Below are 18462 nucleotides of genomic sequence, written 5' to 3'. Positions count from 1 at the left end.
TCAGGGGGCAGTCTCGGGCATGTTGAGCATTTTATTACAGTCACTCTCCCTCTTCTAACACACCGGCAAACACTCTGTCTACATTCCTATTTCCCTACACCACCTATGCTTTCGTGCACTAAATCTGCATTTTTGGACTAAACAGAGCCAAGTTGTACTTACCCACGCTTACACGTTTATTAACAGACACACACACACACACACACACTTTATGTAAAATCCTCCTACACACCAGGAACCTTACAGCATAGACAGTCGCTTTCTGTGAAGCTGGTTTGACAGTAGCAATACATTACAACCACTGAAGACACACATACGTCACAGACATCTGTCTCTGTTCACTACAAACACGCACATAGAAACAAAACGAGCTGTTTACTGGTGGAGACTGATACCCCAGAAACTTTATGATGTTAGTAACTTTGTTCTGGAAACTCTTTCTGTTTTTAAAAAGAAAAGTACCTTTTATTCCAGTGAATCATCGCCACCTAAATATGCAAATAATGGATTATTATTACACAAGACGGAAAGAAGTTTATCTGTTTAAGGAGTTCTACTGAAGCAGTTAAATAAGTAAATCTTAGCAAGAATGCATGACTAATAAACAGGAGAGACGCTGAATCACAGGCCTGAAACCTTATTTGTAGATTAGTGATGAGTTTGGGATTGAATGATAACGGGGAGCGTTTAGGGGACGGCTGAAGGACTGGCCTACTGAGTGGAATCAGTCCACTTAAGACAAGTGCTCCTCTGGGGGCAACACCTGACGTGCCTTTTGGTTCTTTCAATGAAGGTTCAGTCGATATGTGTTAAAAGAAACAGGCAGGAAGGACCTGACTGTTTGCCCCAAGTGGGTTAGTTGTCCTCTGCGCTCTAACAGTCTGCTTTCCAACTCCCCTTGAATTACACTGGAGTAAAGGCAGGGTGCCAGTTGTGAACTGGAATCAGACACCTGCCTTTCACCGACAGGGTGCCAGTTCAGAGCCCGGGTGGAGCCAGTTGCGCTTTAATTTCTTTAAATAAATACAAGTTTTGACAAGTTCAAAAATCAAACTGGACCAAGCGCTGCACAGTGGAATCATGGTGAACAGAATCTGTGGGCTGAGTCACAGGTCGATTTCTTGAGACGGCCCCTCCCATATACGCAGGTATGTGGTGCAACTTTGGGCCAAGCAACTTTATGATGGTGTGATGGCGTCGGGCTTTCTTCTGCTCTCACGCCAGTGTTTGTTTTTTGTTTGTTTTTTTCAGTTGAAATTCGCGGGACTGCATTTAGAAAAACATGAGTGATATACTGCCACTGTGGATAATGTTCAGTTTTTCACTTTTATGAGTAACCCCGTTTGCAAGGCAGTTGAAAACAATTGTCTTCATTTTGATTCTGACGGGAAACAGATGGTTTTCTGATCCACTGCATATGGAGTTAAACAACACTGAAGGGTTAGGACTGCTCAGTCCAACTGAGATATGTCCAGTGCTTGCAACATACACATCCAAGGTCAGAGATGTCCTTTGCAGTTTTTATGTCTGAAAAAAATCAAAAAATAACAAAGAATCATTTTCTTTAACGCCCGTCTAGCCTGGCAGCTTTTGCAATCATCATGATCTTGCTTTTCCAAGACGGGCTCTGTAAACTCTTTAAAGGTTCCTTGCGTGTTTTTCTTCTTCTTTTCTTTTCTTTATCTATTTATTCATTTCTATTATTATTCACATTAGTGCATATGGAATATGGCAATGCCTGAGCTGACAAGGAGAATAAAAAGAAAAAGAGAAAAGATAAGAATAAACGGACAGAGCAGAAGTGGGGAAAAAAAGGAATTACACTGATAGGTTTGAAACTAAAGAGATCATGGAAGCACACGGGATACCAGCATGCAGCATACTGTCCTATTTTTGCATATGTTCCCATGAATGTGCATGTACATACACGTGTGGATGTATGCGTGTGCAGCATGGTCTGTGCCTGTGTGTGCGTGTTTGCAGAAGCTATTTTTGAAGTTCAGTGTAGAATCCAGGAAGCCAATTTTGTTTGATCAGACAACCCACCTACACACCTGGCTGCGATAAAGGCCTGCCTTATCAGCTTGTTGTATAGTGTTGACGTCAAAGGCTTAGCTAAGCATCATGCAGCCATGACACTGATAACACCTAACGCTACTGATCCCAAACCGCAATGGCATACACGCACGCAAACAAACACCGTGTCATTTTTAGAACAGGGAGAATCTCCCTCGCAGAGGCCGCTGACACGTCGCGGCGAAATCAGCGTGCAGAGAAAAGCCGGGAGGGAAAGACGACGGTCAAAGAGCAGCAGCAACGATCTGACAACTTAACAAATGAAAATGAAGAGCGGGGTGCGTGTAGTCGGCTTTGGAAAATGTTCGTTGGTCAACACCGCATGCAAAAAGGACGACTTGTTTTCAGACCACTCGTGCATTATTGGGCTTGTTTGGACGGACAACATAAGAAAGAAGCAATTAAAGCAAATTTGTTTTGTAATCAACAAAAGTCTTGAAATAAAGGAGCATGCTGCAGTGCCATATACAGCTCTTCACAAAGAGTTTCAACACAAACAGAACTTCTCTTGCTCCACACGGAGTTGTTCAAACCATGTTGTGGTGCCACAGCAGATGTTGTTTCCTGTTGTTAATATGTGTCTTATTGGGAATTTTGTCTGCTTCCTTAGTCACAAGGGATCACCACAGCAGATGGATCCACATATTTTATTTGGAAATATTTTACGTCAGCTGCCCTTCCCGCAGTCTCCCTCCTGAGCATTTGTGCCTCCTCCCCTCAAACTGCAGCTTTTTTGCATATTAAGCAAATGTAATAACAACTACATATGGGACTTCCACGTAAGACTCGCTGCCAAAATCACTGATGTCTGACGATAGCCAGGCAGCAACAATCAGGTCAAATACACAACAGGTTTGCATGCAGATACAGTAAGTGTTGCTTCTACCGAACCGCATCCTTGGGACTGCTGGATGTGACGAGTGCTCATCGAGTAAAACCAACTCGTATTAGTCAAAGCCCAGAACCTTCATACAAGTTAGGCAATGAATTCCTGTGAAACTGGGCTTTTGCAGTTATTTAGAAGCCTTAGAGAGAAACAGACGAGGCAGTAAGTGAGTGATTCACAGATAAATAACTATCTGCATCATAGTCAGTGTGCACATGTGTCTTAAATAATGCATGTGGCATAATGATCGCAAGGCATGCTGAAATACACAGTGTGGCAAGCAGGCAGACAGAACTGATGAATAAGTAATGGATGGTGTCCGACTCATAATGTACACACGAGAGCAGCTCACACACACACACACACACACACACACACACACACACACACACACACACACACACACACACACACACACTAAACAATAAACGAACCTGTTCAAGCTCAGGAAGAAGAAAAGACACCAAGTCGTATTTTTGTACCTTGGTATGCTCTCGTTATCCCTCCTCCTCTTCATAGTGATGGGGGGGCTTTGCTTTTTTCATCCATCTCCCCAGAGAACTCCAGACCCAACTCAAAATACTATGTCGTTTATTATTGATTTGAGTTATTTATAATACACACACATACTCTCTCTGTAATCCCCCTTTACCTTCCCTTCTCTCCCCTTTAGCGTTCCCATTTAATGGCACACTGGGAAAATCTCAAAATTGAGGCACTAAACCTGAAACTTATAACAACAATACAATAATATATAATAACTAAAATTAGTATTACGAAGTATTTCAAAATAATATCAACACAGATTTAGTTAACGCCATGAAAGTCAAGAAAGGGGGCATCTTAGGTTTCCACCTGCTACAACAGGGTAACACCCAGTCTGATCCCAAACCCCCGGTCAGATTATTCTCTGGTCTCTAAGAGGACCCAGATAAACTATAAATAAACTAAAAGACAAAGTGCACTTGGCTAAAAGAAGCCTCCAAAAGTAAAATGGGGGAAGAAGCAGGTGAATTGAAGGGGGATGCAGATGGGTTGTAAGCCAGTCCCTCTGCAGAGCCCAGAACGTACTAGATATCAAAAGGGCCACTAGGATGGCAACAGAGGCAGCAGAATTTACAAGGTGGCAAAATATAGAGTGTATATATATTTTGTTGATATACTGGAGTGAACTGAATGTTGTCCGAAGTGATTGAGGTTTAAAAATGTTTACAGCGATTGATATCAGCTTCTTTTTATTGTCTATTGAACAGCATGTGGATACACATAAAAGCAAAAGTGACAGAAATCAATACCATCGCTATAAACCTGTGTGATGCTGCCTTTCTTTGCATACACAAACACACATAAATATACACACATACGCTGACTGGACAAATCACAAGGAAGCAGCATCAGTTTTCTAAAACGTCTCGAGCTGCTGTCTCGCTGTTTCTAAGTATGGTTGTAAGATCCACTATGAATACATATATACAGTGAAATGATTTGTCATCCAGCAGAGATGTAACTTAAACGCTTCTAGCTGTGTTAGGCCGCTAACACAAACCTTATAGAGCTAAATAATTTATATGAGTGGGAGGCCTACAGAGATAAAATTATCCAGCCATATTGTAAAAGACACTCTGAGAAGAGCTGAAAGGGCAATGAAAGTTATTATTCAAAAATAAAATCATTGCATCCACAGATATTTCTTCTTCGGGGCGATCGTGGCTCAAGAGTTGGGTGTTCGTCTTGTAATCGGAAGGTTGCCGGTTCGAGCCCCGGCTCCGACAGTCTCGGTCGTTGTGTCCTTGGGCAAGACACTTCACCCGTTGCCTACTGGTGGTGGTCAGAGGGCCCTGTGGCGCCAGTGTCCGGCAGCCTCGCCTCTGTCAGGGCGGCTGTGGCTACAATGTAGCTGCCATCACCAGTGTGTGAATGTGTGTGTGGATGGGTGGATGATTGTGTATAGTGTACAGACCATTTACCATTTACTTGGTTTGTATCCAGAAGAACGATAATGATGAATCTCAGCTTTTCACTGTTTAAAGCTAAAAGCATTGTTTTTGGAAAAAGCTCGGGCCAAATGATGCCCACTGTACAGCCTGGATGTGTGTGTGTGTGTGTGTGTGTGTGTGTGTGTGTGTGTGTGTGTGTGTGTGTGTGTGTGTGTGTGTGCGTGTGCGGTACAGCTCCACAGAAATACACACAGTGTGTGTTAAATATAAATTCAGGCAGTTCTGAAGAACTGAAAACATCAAGGCTTAAAAACACCTTAAAAACGCAGCAAAGATAACAGAAAGAGAGGCTTCGAGCTGCCAGCTGCAGCGAGGAACTCCGTTCATTCATATTTTATACCGTCTCGCTCCATCTCAATTGTAATGCCTTCGCCGAGCTCACAGCAGACAGAGACCCATTAGCTTTCAGTGATGCTAAACTGAACTTATGAAAGACGTCAGCCCACCACACTGCTCCCTGTGCTCTTACAATCACATGGGTCACAAGAACACCAACCGCTCAAATCTCAGACTCTTCATGAGCAATGAAGCTGTTGTTTACTACGGCCTTGTCAACAATGAAGAAAAAAATAAAACCACAGACAAACAAACACAAAGATGACCACAGATGTAAATGGAGGATAAACAAATATCATCTTGTGGGGCTATATTAAGGACTTATTGCCCTTTAAAAGTTTTTTTTTTTTTATTTCAAATACCTATTTATACTTCGTTTTTACTCTGATTATTTTCTATTACAGAAACTGTAAGCATAGAAGATTAGAGATATCTGATAAAGAGATACTGATAAAGAGATTAGAAAGTCTATTTTTGATATTCACTTTTTCAGTTCTACAAAACGCCCACCTCTCGTCTTTCTCGGCACCATCTTCTACTCTACTTAGAAAATTGGTGCAGGCAGAAAACCATTGTCTATTTCTTCTCTTAAATGAGTCTGCGGTAAAGTACAGTCTATCACTGACAGCCACGCCGTAGTCATTAGCCTGTGGGCTTATTTATAATGAACTCCTTTTCCGGGACCAAGGAAAGCTAACCTTTGGTTGTGATGGTGTCCTGGACAAATGGTAACAAATTCTTTGCGAGCAGAAAGCAAAGGTCTGAGCCCTGGAGTGGTCTTCCATAATAGCTTCCAGAAGACTCTTCCAGAGCCATATATTTCTACTAAGGCTTTTAAAAGCCTTTACAAAACACACCTCTGCATTAATAAGTGAGTTTGACAGGAAGTGAAAGGGCAATGCATAGTTGGAGTCAAATGTGAAACATATCCATTTGCATATAAACAGACAAACACTACTTTTACAAATGGCTTTAAAGGAACTGGAGACTCTGATGTGGTAATTGATGAGAACTTAGAAAGAGGAGGGAAAAAAAAAAAAAGAGTATTCGCAGTACTGCCTGCTGATTATATCACATTCTAGCGTGCACATGCTAATACGTTACCGTTTGAGTCTTTCTTAAACAGGCAGAGGGAAAGAGCGAGGGAAACCACAGCTGCAGATTAACAGAATCAATGCAAGACAAAGAAAGTCTGCAGAGCTTGTTGGTTATGGCACAATCTGTATTCTGCATTCAAGTTGTGTTCAAGGCAGTGGTACCAACTCCCTTTGTGTTCAGGGACTTTTATATCTCTGACCACTCCAGGTTTAATCACAAACAATGCATTTTTATTTTTCCATTGCCCGCTAAGAGCAAACAGGCAAAATCATTTTGAAAAAGTCTCATTATTGATGCACTACGTCTATCCCACTCTTGAGCTTTTTATAGCTGCAGAAAAACAGTAAAAACAACCTATTTATTGATGGCAACAGGCCGTCTTATTGCTTAGCTGTCACACAACACACAAACAATGTTTCAGACCATTGAAGGCCAGATCACCTGATGAGCAGTGAAATCTCTCTCGTGCATAAAGTGCACAGGTTAAGCTATTTTTTATTATAATCCAAGAGAGCAAAAGTGGAAATGCTCATCAAGTACCTTCAGAAAGATATACTTTATATGCAGTCTATACTCACAGCCTGGCTGTATTCATTCAAGAGCCCCACAGCAGCAATAACACTTCCTTCATCTGCATGAAGCCACAATGCACATATTTGTACTTTTTCTACTGAAAGCAAATCAATACAACCTCAAAAGCTCCACCTTCCTCAGGGGAAGTTCACCCAGGCTGAACTTTCCCACAGAGTTGAACCGTGGTGAACTTTGAGCGAAGATGCGACCCAAAGCGTCACAATCGCAGGAGACACCAAAAACCGAACACAGAATTTAGACAACTTTGCTCTGCCGAAACAGAAAGTCGTGCCCGGTGCAGACGGGTCATGGTTTATATAGCGGATGCGTGACGATTTCACTGGACTGTTTTAAAACGTTTGTGATTTGGTCACAAAGTTTCCAGGCCTACCTTCAACTGTTCCTGTGGAATTTCCCCTTCAACTCTGTGACGTGAACAAACACACGAGGAAATAAAAACAAATTTTAAAAGTGTTACGATCAGGGTTGGTTCCCTTGTGATCAGAATGCAAAAGTAGAAAAACCATCATTAAAAAAAACGTTTCCATTTTGCTGTCCTGTAATACTACACAACCACACCTTCGCTGGCACTTCAAATCCCCACATCTCTCCTCTTCACCAATTCCCATTGTGCCCCAAAATGTTACTATCTCACATCAAAAATGAAGGTTGGGGGTTTTTTTTGTGTTTTTTTTTATGTATTCATACACAAACATTGACTAACACAGCCTCACTCTTGAGACGTCTGGTAGGTTTTTGAAAGCCATGACAGTCAGCCATAACAGGGCCAAATGCAATATTTATAACCTGGTAACATGGTAAAATCTTTCTCCCTATATGACATCCGCACAAAGTCTCATGCAGAACCTGCCGAGGCTGTCAGGATAATGGCACTGATGCAGACAAAGTAGGTTAAGGCAATGCCTGTTCTGCTGGAAGACGAAAACAAGTCTGGCTCGAAGCACTCCGCCATACTTTTTTATGCCCAAATGTGAAGAGTGTGTATGTGTGTGTGTCTCTTTAAGGGGGTTGACATGAAGGCCACAACCTCAGGCTATGTCTGTAAATATAATCAGGCTCTAATACACTGCCTTGTATTCCCTTTGTAACGCCTATCTTTCGCTCAGGATCAGATTTGATTTCACCTCATGCTCTCCGACAGCTTTAGGTTTGTTTTAGGATTCTGCCTTAAACTCGTGGCTGTATGCTCCGAGGACTTTATATCAGCCTCTAAGGAATATTAAAAATAGTTAAATTATTCTGTTCCGCTTGGGAAAAATACGTCGTGACGAAGCAAAGGGCAGAGGATTATATCTTAGCTCATCTGAAGTTTCAGAGAACCTATTGGAAAAATCTCCTGAGCATCGTCTTTGTTAGTGTGTGTGTGTGTGTGTGTGTGTGTGTGTTTCTGCTAGTGATGGTGGTTAAGCAGAAAAGTAGCAGCTGCCCACCAGCTCCTGCCTACACCAACCTGGCACCAAGCAGGGGAATCCATGCCAGGTCAGGGAGTGACAAGGATGGGGAGGGGGTTGGTAGGTGGCTCTGGGGGCCCATATGGGGGGCTGGAACCAGGACCCGACAGCCTTGTGGGTTCCCTGGTGAGCATGTACGTATTAAACAGGTGGCCTTCGGTTAGGAATTAGGAAAAGGTGTGGACTCTAAGTGACACTGCTGGGATCTAGGACTAAAAATTCACAAGGTTATAATGTTCCGTTTATTTATCTGTGACCTACGTCCTCAGTTTAAATGGATGACTCAGTCTTGAAATTGTATGTTTTAGTGCTTACACTGATTGTGATTAAAAAAAAGAAAAAGGTAATGTGATGATAATGTGTGGCGATACTTCAAAGGTTTTCCTGAGGGGAAGTTTGTTTTCCTAATGAGTTCTTCAGCATACAAAAGCAAAAAACATGAAAGGATGTGATGACAGGATGTCGTACGGAAGAGAAATGAGAAGTTAACGAGCAGAATGAAAGAAAGAAATGAGGTTGTACCACAAGCAAATCTGACCCATTGTGACGTAAAGCATGTTCCTTTACATTAACAGAGTGGGAGCTAACACCAACACACAAAACAACAATGTCAGGATTAAGGTCAAGCATACACTCATGCGCAGATACACGAAACTCTTCTGTTCCAGCGAGTAGGGAGGGAGGCAGCAGGGGTCTGGCTGGCAGACAAGTGTCTGGTCATGGTGACCTACACAAGTGGTGTCCTCTGGAACACACCTCGCTCTCCATCTCTGGCTTTTCACCACCAACCCTTTCCCTCTTTCGGCTGCGTTTCCACTCTCTTCTGTCCTTGCTTTGCTGTTATTTCCAAATTTGCACTAAATTATTGGAGTTCAGCATCACTGAAGGGAGAACATTTCTGCGGGGTTAAGGTTGAGGTTAGCGATTTAGCTGTCAGCGGTTAATTCTAGGAAATGCATTATGCCAATGAGCATCCTGTGCATGTGCAGAGAAATGCAGATGCAGAGGGGGAAAGAATTTGGTGTAGTCCAAAAATGTTTCTCTCCACTTTTTTTCTGATTTCCTTTCCAGAGTTTTGAAATGGTAATGAGGCTGCTGGTATTTGCATAATGTGCCTTTCCTCGTTCCTCTTTTTCTACTTATCCAGGCTCTCTTCTACTCAAATTGCGGTTCTCCTGCCTCTTACCATCTCCTTTCATTGCATTTATTCTTCTCCTCCCACTAACCTGCTCTCAGGTTCTTAAGTGCTCATAGATTATTGACAACTCTAAATAAAGATACGATAAGATAAGCAGTTCAGCCAGACAACAGGAGCTGACCAACAGGTCTGCCACTTCCTGTGTGAACAGCTCCTCATTCTTAGCAGGCTTGCTCAAAGCCTCACATTCAGCTCAGCCCTAATATCAGCACTGTGCAGACGGAAAATGGACACTGCACAAAGCCTTAAGACTAAAAAACTGAAAAGGAAAAAAAGAAATACTGCTGTCAAATTTCTTGCCGATTACGACGGTGCATGCCAGGCAGGCAATGATGAAAGGAGCCATAACGAAGTCCTTCTGTGAGCTACAAAAGCATTTCTGGTCTACATAATCTGTCACTTCTGCTCCCACTTTACTCTTCTATTTTCCATCCTCTTCTCTCAATTTGTCTTCCTCTCTCCTCCTCCTTCCTCATCACTTCTCTCACCTTCCCCTCCCTCCTCCTCGCTCCCTGCAGCGTCTGTGCTCTGACAGTTATGTGTGAGTGGAGCGTGGGCTGCTGCTAATTTGTGCAGAGTGGGAGAAAGCTGTTTTGGCTCACCGAGGGGGGGAAAAAAAAAAGCCCAGTTTAGCCTATATGATGGGATGGATGGATAGATAAGCCAAACTAAGCACAAACACACACACAAAAAAACTCACTTAATACACGTTTGTTTAGCCTGTAATTTTCACATCCTCGTCTAATGTCACATGTGCATTTACTGATAGAAGCAGCTGCTCAAACCTACATTCACATCCAAAGTGTGGAAGTGACTCTGGAAGGTGCAGACTTCTGTTCCTCTTACAGTACCTCCTCCTGGGTGCAATTTAGTCATCCTGATTAATATGCACCCAAATCTGTTTCTATCAGAGTCTTCCTCATTATCTCCCTCATTTTTAAATTTCAGTAGCATTCATCATGTCGCCTGATTGACTCAAATTTTGATCTGAAACTTTAAAAAGAAAGAAAATGCACAGTCACAGACTTGTGGCTTTAAGGTCGGCACCACTCACTGATGCTGTTAGCATCTCATTAAGGTCTGTGTTGAAATGGACTTTGCAGCATCAAAGAAACACACACACACACAGAGGAAGTGTTACTGTTGCTCTTGGCACCCACTTAATTAATTCTAACACATCGTACGAATGTGTTAATAGACCATTGTACTGTACCTATTCCAATAAAATGCTGTTGTCCTTTTTTTGGCAGGCATTTAAACATTTAGTTATTCTTAGGGTTGGAACAGTCTCCACATTTTCAAGTGAATTTATTCAGCATCTCAGTCCAGCGAGTTAACTGTGGAAATACAAGTGTACTAGCTTTGAAGAGAACCGGTTAATCTTCCATCTATGGCGGATCCTTTGTGGTATACACAGTATGGGTGGCTGCGACCTGTGATGAAACACTATTCCTGTGTGCTGCCCACAATGATGGTATCATGACAGCAGTTTTGCAATACTCGATGCTCTGCAAGAAAATTATCTACGATACATCAAATGTCTTAATGAAAAAAAAAAAAACAACCTCTCAAAGTGCAAAAAAGCAGGAATTCTGCATTTTTTCACTGCCCTTTGTTGTTAGTGTGCGTACTATCGACACTATTCAACATCAATTTTGTGGCAGTTCAGTTAATCGGATCTCTGATTTTCCTTTTATTTAGTTTATCCTTTTTACAGCTACTTCCCTTCACTTTAACCTCATTGACTTGATAAGCACCCCAATGAAGAGCCATGAAGTACTGACTCCTGCAAGTGAAATTATCAATGGAATCTGCTAAGAGTACCTGTGTATTTCAATAAAAACAGTCAAAAGAGGCACCGTGTCCTCTCTGTGCTGCCTCCCCTTTCATCTCACCCACCAACCGGCCCAGCAGATGGATGCCTCTCCCTGATGCTGGTTCTGCCAGGTCTCTTCCTGTTAGACAACAGATCTTCCTTCCTACCATCGCCAAACTCTTTCTCACAGGGAATTGGTGTAATATAACTGAAATATCATCACAAGAGAAAGTAATGTAATATAATGCCCTAGAAATATTTTTTCCACTCTAAATACACTGTGGGGCATTTTGTGTATAGCTTCTCAGCATTTAAAGTGTAATGTACACTGTAATTTATGGAGCCAGTCACACAGACGTAGAGACCAGTTGGAGACCACCTTACAACCACCACAAGAGGAAAGAAATGAGCATTTGCTATAGTCACATGTAGTTTGTATGGAAGGTACTAACTTGTCTAAACAATTATAAAACAGGAGACTGTGGTCCAAACTAGAAATGGAAATCTTCCACCTTCTGAAGTTTCACCTTTGGAAAGGTAAGGCACATTTAAAAAAAAAGTTTTAAAGTGCCCACTTTCCAGTATGTGTCACGCCTTTTTCAGTTTTATTGCGTGGGCGCCTTCCGTCTTCTGTAGGAAGTGCAGGCGTCCGAGGCAATCAGTTTTTTGCTGCAGCATTCTCTTTGCAACCACTCGCCAACCAATCAGGAAAACCACATTTTTTCTTAGAAGCTGGAGGTTACCAGGTGGTCATTTACTGGTCTGTAAGCTTGTGTCAGTGAGGTCTTATTGATATTTCAATTTATAGCAATTTGTATGGAGGAAGTGACTAAAGCCTTGAAATAAATTCAAACAATTTATTTTTTAACTGCTTCTTTGTTGATATGGTGACAAACATGAGTCATACCACACACGAAAAATAGTGCCTTTAAGAAACTACTTTCACTTCTTTCATATGACACAGGGTTAGTTTCTCTTCTCCGTTTTTGTGAATGTCAATGTATCATTACGCAGTGATGCGATTTTGTGTATAACACAGGTTTAACCCCCATTGGTCCTATCCACCACACGAGAAAGGGGTCAAAGGTTAATCCCTGCTTGTCACTATTAGCAGAGAACACAGGCTACAGTGGAGCTCTAACACTTTCTACAAATCTCAGACTTGCAGTACATTAATAAGTTTCACATTTACTTCCCCTTTCAGTTTGCTCACTCGCCCACACGTTCATATTCTTTCTGTTTCGCTCTCTCATTAGGGAGTCAGTTAAAGACTTGTAAATGTCAATATCATTAAGTTCATTTCTCTCCATATTATAGATACCAGCTCAACAAAGGCAGGCATCTAGCCCAAAGTTAACCGAGGAGTAGAGCAGGAGGGGATAAAGTGTGTTGGTCTAATGGGGTATAATTTTGTACATGCATTATATTATGCTCCAAGCTCCAATAAATGCATAATTACACCAAAGCTTTCTTGCAGACATCAAATTTTATGGAAGACTAAAACTTTCTAGATTTACAGCTTTGCTAAGAAACTCTAAAAACACTCTTTCAATTTCATTCATAAAGCAGGGGTTTTAACATTTTTTTTATACTTAATTGAAAACTAAAATGAAACTTGAAAGCCTCTGAGAGCCACTTGTTGTTTTGGGTTTTATTAAATACATGGATGTAGGCAGTCGGTTGAGTTGTTTTCGTGTCTCCTGGACTGACTCATTGCTGGTGAGATCAAAGCAGAGGCCTTACAATCCGGAGGATTCATGGTTCTTCTTGTCACTGAAGTTAGTCCTTTACAATCACTCTCGTGCTTTGTATTTGGCACCAGTAAGCTTTCCGCCTCAAAGTACTGCGGGATGGATACCAATCTAAAGATCACGAATGCCTAAAACTTCTGCACCATTGTCTATGTGCATGCGTCTGTCTGTGTGTTTATGCCATTACGTGGGTCACCACTGCAGGCAATGAAACATACTATTAGCAGACTACAGCTCCGAGCCTTGGCACCCATATCTGTGACATCACTGCTGCATCAGCATTTCGTCCTGCCACATGGGACAAACATACCGCTTGTGGGTTGATGACATGCTTATGTGGCGCGATCATCCTACGTTCCAGTCAACAAGAAGATGAAGTTCCAACCAAATTTGCTCGTGCCACGTGCACTTTCACGTAAATGCACATGAAGTGACACACGCAGAGCGAATTCTAAACGGAGTCTGTCACTGAATAGCAAATTGTCATGTACTAAAAACAACACGCAACGTCAGCTAGTGGAAATGATTGCATGGCTGGGCCTAAATGATAAGTTCCCTCATAATCAGACACTGACAGGGTGTACTCTTAAGCCACATATTAGCAAGCAAGAGAAACCTGATCACCTCTGAGCATTAATGTTCTGTAATCACCTGTGGTGTACACCACCCAAAGACAAGACTGGATCAATTGCTCAGCTCTCAGTAAACACATGTAAGATGTACACCACTGAATTAATTGTACTGGATAACCTGTTCAACTGCTCATTATCCAAGTATCTAATCAGGTAATCACATGCCAGAAACTCAGCGCATGTGCACACGCAGACACTGTCAACATGACCTGCTCAAGTTCAAACAGAGCAACAGAACAGAGAGGAGAAAAGTGATTTAATTTACTTTGAACGTGGCATGGTTGTTGGTGCCAGAAAAGCTGGTCTGAGTGTTTCAGAAAATGCTGATCTGCTGGGATTTTCCCCACATAACCATCTCTACGATGATCCAACACAGAGAAATGATCCAGTTAGCAGCAGCTCTCTGGGTGAAAAAGCCCAGTTGAGATAAGGGGAGATTATCCAGACTGTTTCGAGCTAATAGGAAAGCAACACGAACTCAAATAACCACTCGTTACAACCAAGATACGCAGAAGAGCATCTCTGAACACACAAAACGTCTAACCTTGAAGCAGATGCGCTGTAGCAGCAGAACACCACATCATGATGGTTTTGAAAGAGGAATGGAAGAAGCTATCTATGTCCACTATGAGCGACCCTCTTTGAACAGAGGCGGTGGTTTACGGCACCAACTGTCTGCCATCTATAATCCAGTTTTGAGATTCCTTCCCAGACGCCTTAACGCCCACTCACATCCTGGGCCATCTGACCTCAGGATATCCCATGATAGGGTGGGGCTTGGCTGACTGTGGCCTACACCTGTTTTCACACCTTGGCTCATGTGATTAGGTAGAGGATCATCAGGGGGGGTCCACTGTCCCTCTTTGGGGGGGGAAACTCCCACACGGCTTAAATCTAGGACTCCACCATTTGACCTTAGAACTGAAGAAGCTTCTCGGATGAGAGGTGAAACATCTTCAAGCAACTTAAAGAAGCCCAGACGCTTTTCTTTCCAAGCTCCTTAGACTACGATGACCATGACTGAGAACCTTCACAGGCATACCACACCGTGTGCTTCTCCTGTAAACCAAGAACAGGAAACTGAGGCTAACCAGCCCCCCTGGTACCCTGGTACCCAGCCCCCCCTGGTACCAACAGTTTGGATGGTGGTGTAATGAATTTTGGGGATATTTTCCCTGCAAACTTTTTGGCCCCTTATTACCATTTGAGAGCTTGGTTTAAATGTCACCGACTACCCGGGTATCATTTCTGACCAACCTGTAAAAACCTGTAATAAAAATTTGTACGGTGAATCCAAACAATGACAAGACTGATCCAAGCCATCAACACCGATCCAAACACAGTTCACACACATGCAGTTACACAGACAAATAAGCCCTACCAAAATGGTTGTGTGCCGTTGGTTTAATAAGTTCCAGAGGCTTCTCCGTGCTGGTTAATCCACCTGTCAGAGAGAAGGAAAAGTTGGGCTAAATATGGTCTTTAATGTGGCAACAAAATTAACTTTAAAATAGAATTCAAAATTAATTCTCAATTTGGCATGGACTGTGCAGGATTGGATTAAGTTAAGTAGGATTAATTTCAGTCATCTTTGCAAGCCCTCATTAGTGAGAGTATTAATATTTATATTGGGATGCTTATGAAATTAGCATTAGTGAAATCTGAGAAGAAAAGTACTGAAGATGACTTAAAAGCATTCACAAGCACAATGTCAAAGTCTCTTCTTAAATGGATCAGTCTTCAGGCTTTCTTAATCTGGCTTCACTGCTACAGATATCTGCTCAAAAGAAGGCCTGCTGTACTTATGACTGCACTTATCAATATGTCAGGAGATTTTAACAATGTTTCCGGCTTCTTTTAGGAATCCAAACTGCATGATGTAGTACAGAAAGCTGGAAGTCCAGAACTAGACTTAAGCCTTGTCCATTACACATGTCCTCCATGCCAGGCCCCTGTCGTATGATGGAGTGCATGTGTAATTATTAGCTGCATGTGATAATAAAACAATTAGCAACTGATTCAGTCATGGACCAGCCTTTAAAAAAATGTAATAAAAGAGAATTCAGCAATTTCCAAAACTCTACATTTAATTGGAAACTAATTGGAAGACAACAGCTGCTGAAACTGAGGACTGGATCTGTGCAACAGCTTTCAAAACACATGAGAGACGATGAAAGCATTTGAGATTTGAAAGGAAGATTTCCTGGTTTTTAAAGAGCTTTCCCCGCACCTCCACTCTTGTCTGAATTTCAGCTGCTCAACAATTTACAGCTTACTTTGTTTCTAATTTACTTCTACTTGATAGTTTCAGGACATACTGAGGAAGTTTTCAATGAGTACGTTTTGCACCCAGAAACTTTCTTTTTGTGCTGTATCAGGTGCAGAATGAGACAATAAAATCCTCCCCAGAAAAGAGATTCATGGGTGTCAGTATATTTCTCCACAACCTTTATATAAATCATTAAGCATTAAAGGTGCCTTCACAGATGTGTGAGTTACTCATGCCATATACACTAATGTAGTTCTAATATCATTTAGCTTTAATATCTTTTTCCCCTCTTTAGCCTGGATAATTTCGCACACACATTACATATAGTTTATTTACAATTTACACATATCCCTTTACATACAGTTTTTTCCCTGTATTCCCATTCTTACCACTCCTAACATATATTTCTAAACTGTATTTATTATCCATTTTTAAATTTCCTCATACGGCCTAAGACTTTGACCTACTATCAGGTGGTAAGACCTTGAAAAAAGAAGATTATACCATGTACTGTAGTTGCAGCAAGAGCAGTGTGGTCAAGAAGTATGGGGATTTTTCTCACAGTGTGTGGGAGTGGGGCTCTAGTATGCTGGGCTTATAAATGAAATAGTGAAAGTGAAGCAGTGCCGACTCTCAGCTTTCACGTCAGTGTATGTAGTGAATTGTAAACCCTTCTGTTCACTGTTGTTAGAGGCAAGTTAAACAAACTTATATCAAGAAGACGTCACATTTAATCTTCCATTATTCATAACAGCCCTCCAACATTTATCAACAGATATTGGAGCTCTTCTTCTGTGTACTGCAGCCTTGTTTTGTCCTCTTGTTTAGCAAGTGATTCACAATATCAGTCACACTGGCATCAAGTGATAACAGTGTTATGTTTTATTTCATGACTAAGTTATATGAGTTCAGTACAGGGATGTGATCACCAACACTTACTGACTGTACAGGACACACAGAGTTATAATTAGCCTGCTGGACTGAATTTTAAGAAGGCAGCTAATATACATTTTAGAGCGTTTCCAAGGTTACCTCAATGAAGAAATTTCAGCTTTTGGGCGACACCGTCAAACGGCAAACAGTTTCTGCTTGCTTTTACAAACTGTCACTCTGGCGCTCCGTGGTCTTGAATTCAAGCTCTTGTGCTGAATACAAGCTTGCTGCCATATTTCTACTCAGCTTCGTTCAGCCTACATTAGTTTATCTTTAAGACTGGCAGCTGGTATGCATGGTGGGGTCAGTAATCCTGCAATTATCACCACTTTTGGGAAGCAAACTCTTAGAATGTAGTAAATGTCTAACTTTGTCTACACTCAGTGGGTGCGAGCACAAACACAGCAGGCTGTCAGAGTTAAAAATGTGTGCCAGACGAGCAAAAAACGACAACAACTGACACACGATATAAAATCGACAATGCTTAGCAAATTTGAAAAGCAAATAGTAAGTGTGAATGGAAATCACAACATCAAAAAAATGTTCATCGTTTTCTTGAATCATTGGAGACAGACATGCGGAAAGAAAAGAGAAAGTGTGGAAGAAAAGGAAAATGTGAAAGGAGACCGAGTGCTGTGGCCACATGATCGAGCAGCAGTACATGACATACCCACAACTACTATGGATTTTGTTTTTCTGGGTTGCTAGGCACTATTTTGAGCCTAAGCAGACTGTCCTATGACTAATACATGATGAAGGGAAGGGCTGAATTAAATATTCATATCGCACATACAAACACAGTAAATGCATTTCTTGAATTCCTGGGCAACGCCGGCTTCCTTTGTGTGTTTAACAGAACATATTGAAAAAGAAAAGACACAAAACTAAAGAGAAGAGAAGCTTTGAATAGACAGAGTATTATAGGAAAGCTGTGCGTGCACACGTGTGTGTGTGTGTGTGTGCGCTTGTGCGCGCATGTCAGTAGGATGGCAGTGGCAGATGGCAGAAAGATGACACCAGAGCTTGATGGGCAAGAGACAGGCCACACTTAAACACACACAAAGGAAGATTTGAACGTGTGAGGGGCTGTTATACATCTTCCCTCTGTTACGCTAAATTCCATCACCTCATTTTAACCTCTTTGCCTTTGGCCTCATGGAAACTCTGTGTATGACTTTCTCTTTAATATATGCAGAGATGTGTATAACAGCCTGATTTTAGCCTGAAAAAGAAGTCATGGGGTGGTGCTTTAAGATCGGCAGACAAAGTGGGAGCTGTGCATGACAGTTAAGGTCTACTTTTACCTGGTATAGTGTGCCGTAATGGGGGGAAATCTATGCTGCAAGATTTTATGACTCTTTATCTGCCACAACGATCAGCAACACAAATGCTGTTTACCTTCAGTTTTTATTGTGTCTTGGTCAG

The 18462-nt window shown here is 41.8% G+C and overlaps 1 protein-coding gene across 4 annotated transcripts in view; it reads right to left on the bottom strand.

The window, feature by feature from the left end:
• The window catches only part of hdac4 (histone deacetylase 4), a 119663-nt gene that overhangs the window by 53106 nt on the left and 48095 nt on the right, over positions 1-18462 (bottom strand). For 3 of the 4 annotated variants that reach the window (XM_040027682.1, XM_040027681.1, XM_040027683.1), the window contains exon 3: positions 15217-15279. The exons of the other annotated variant lie outside the window; for it this stretch is intronic. In XM_040027682.1, coding sequence (XP_039883616.1) covers positions 15217-15279 — 63 coding nt within the window. The remainder of the gene's footprint in view (positions 1-15216; positions 15280-18462) is intronic. 4 annotated transcript variants of the gene reach the window in all.

This window comes from Simochromis diagramma, unplaced genomic scaffold (assembly GCF_900408965.1).
Source record: "Simochromis diagramma unplaced genomic scaffold, fSimDia1.1 OVJJ01000343.1, whole genome shotgun sequence".
In the NCBI taxonomy this organism is placed as follows: Eukaryota; Metazoa; Chordata; class Actinopteri; order Cichliformes; family Cichlidae; genus Simochromis; species Simochromis diagramma.
This window is presented reverse-complemented; position numbering and strand designations above follow the sequence as displayed.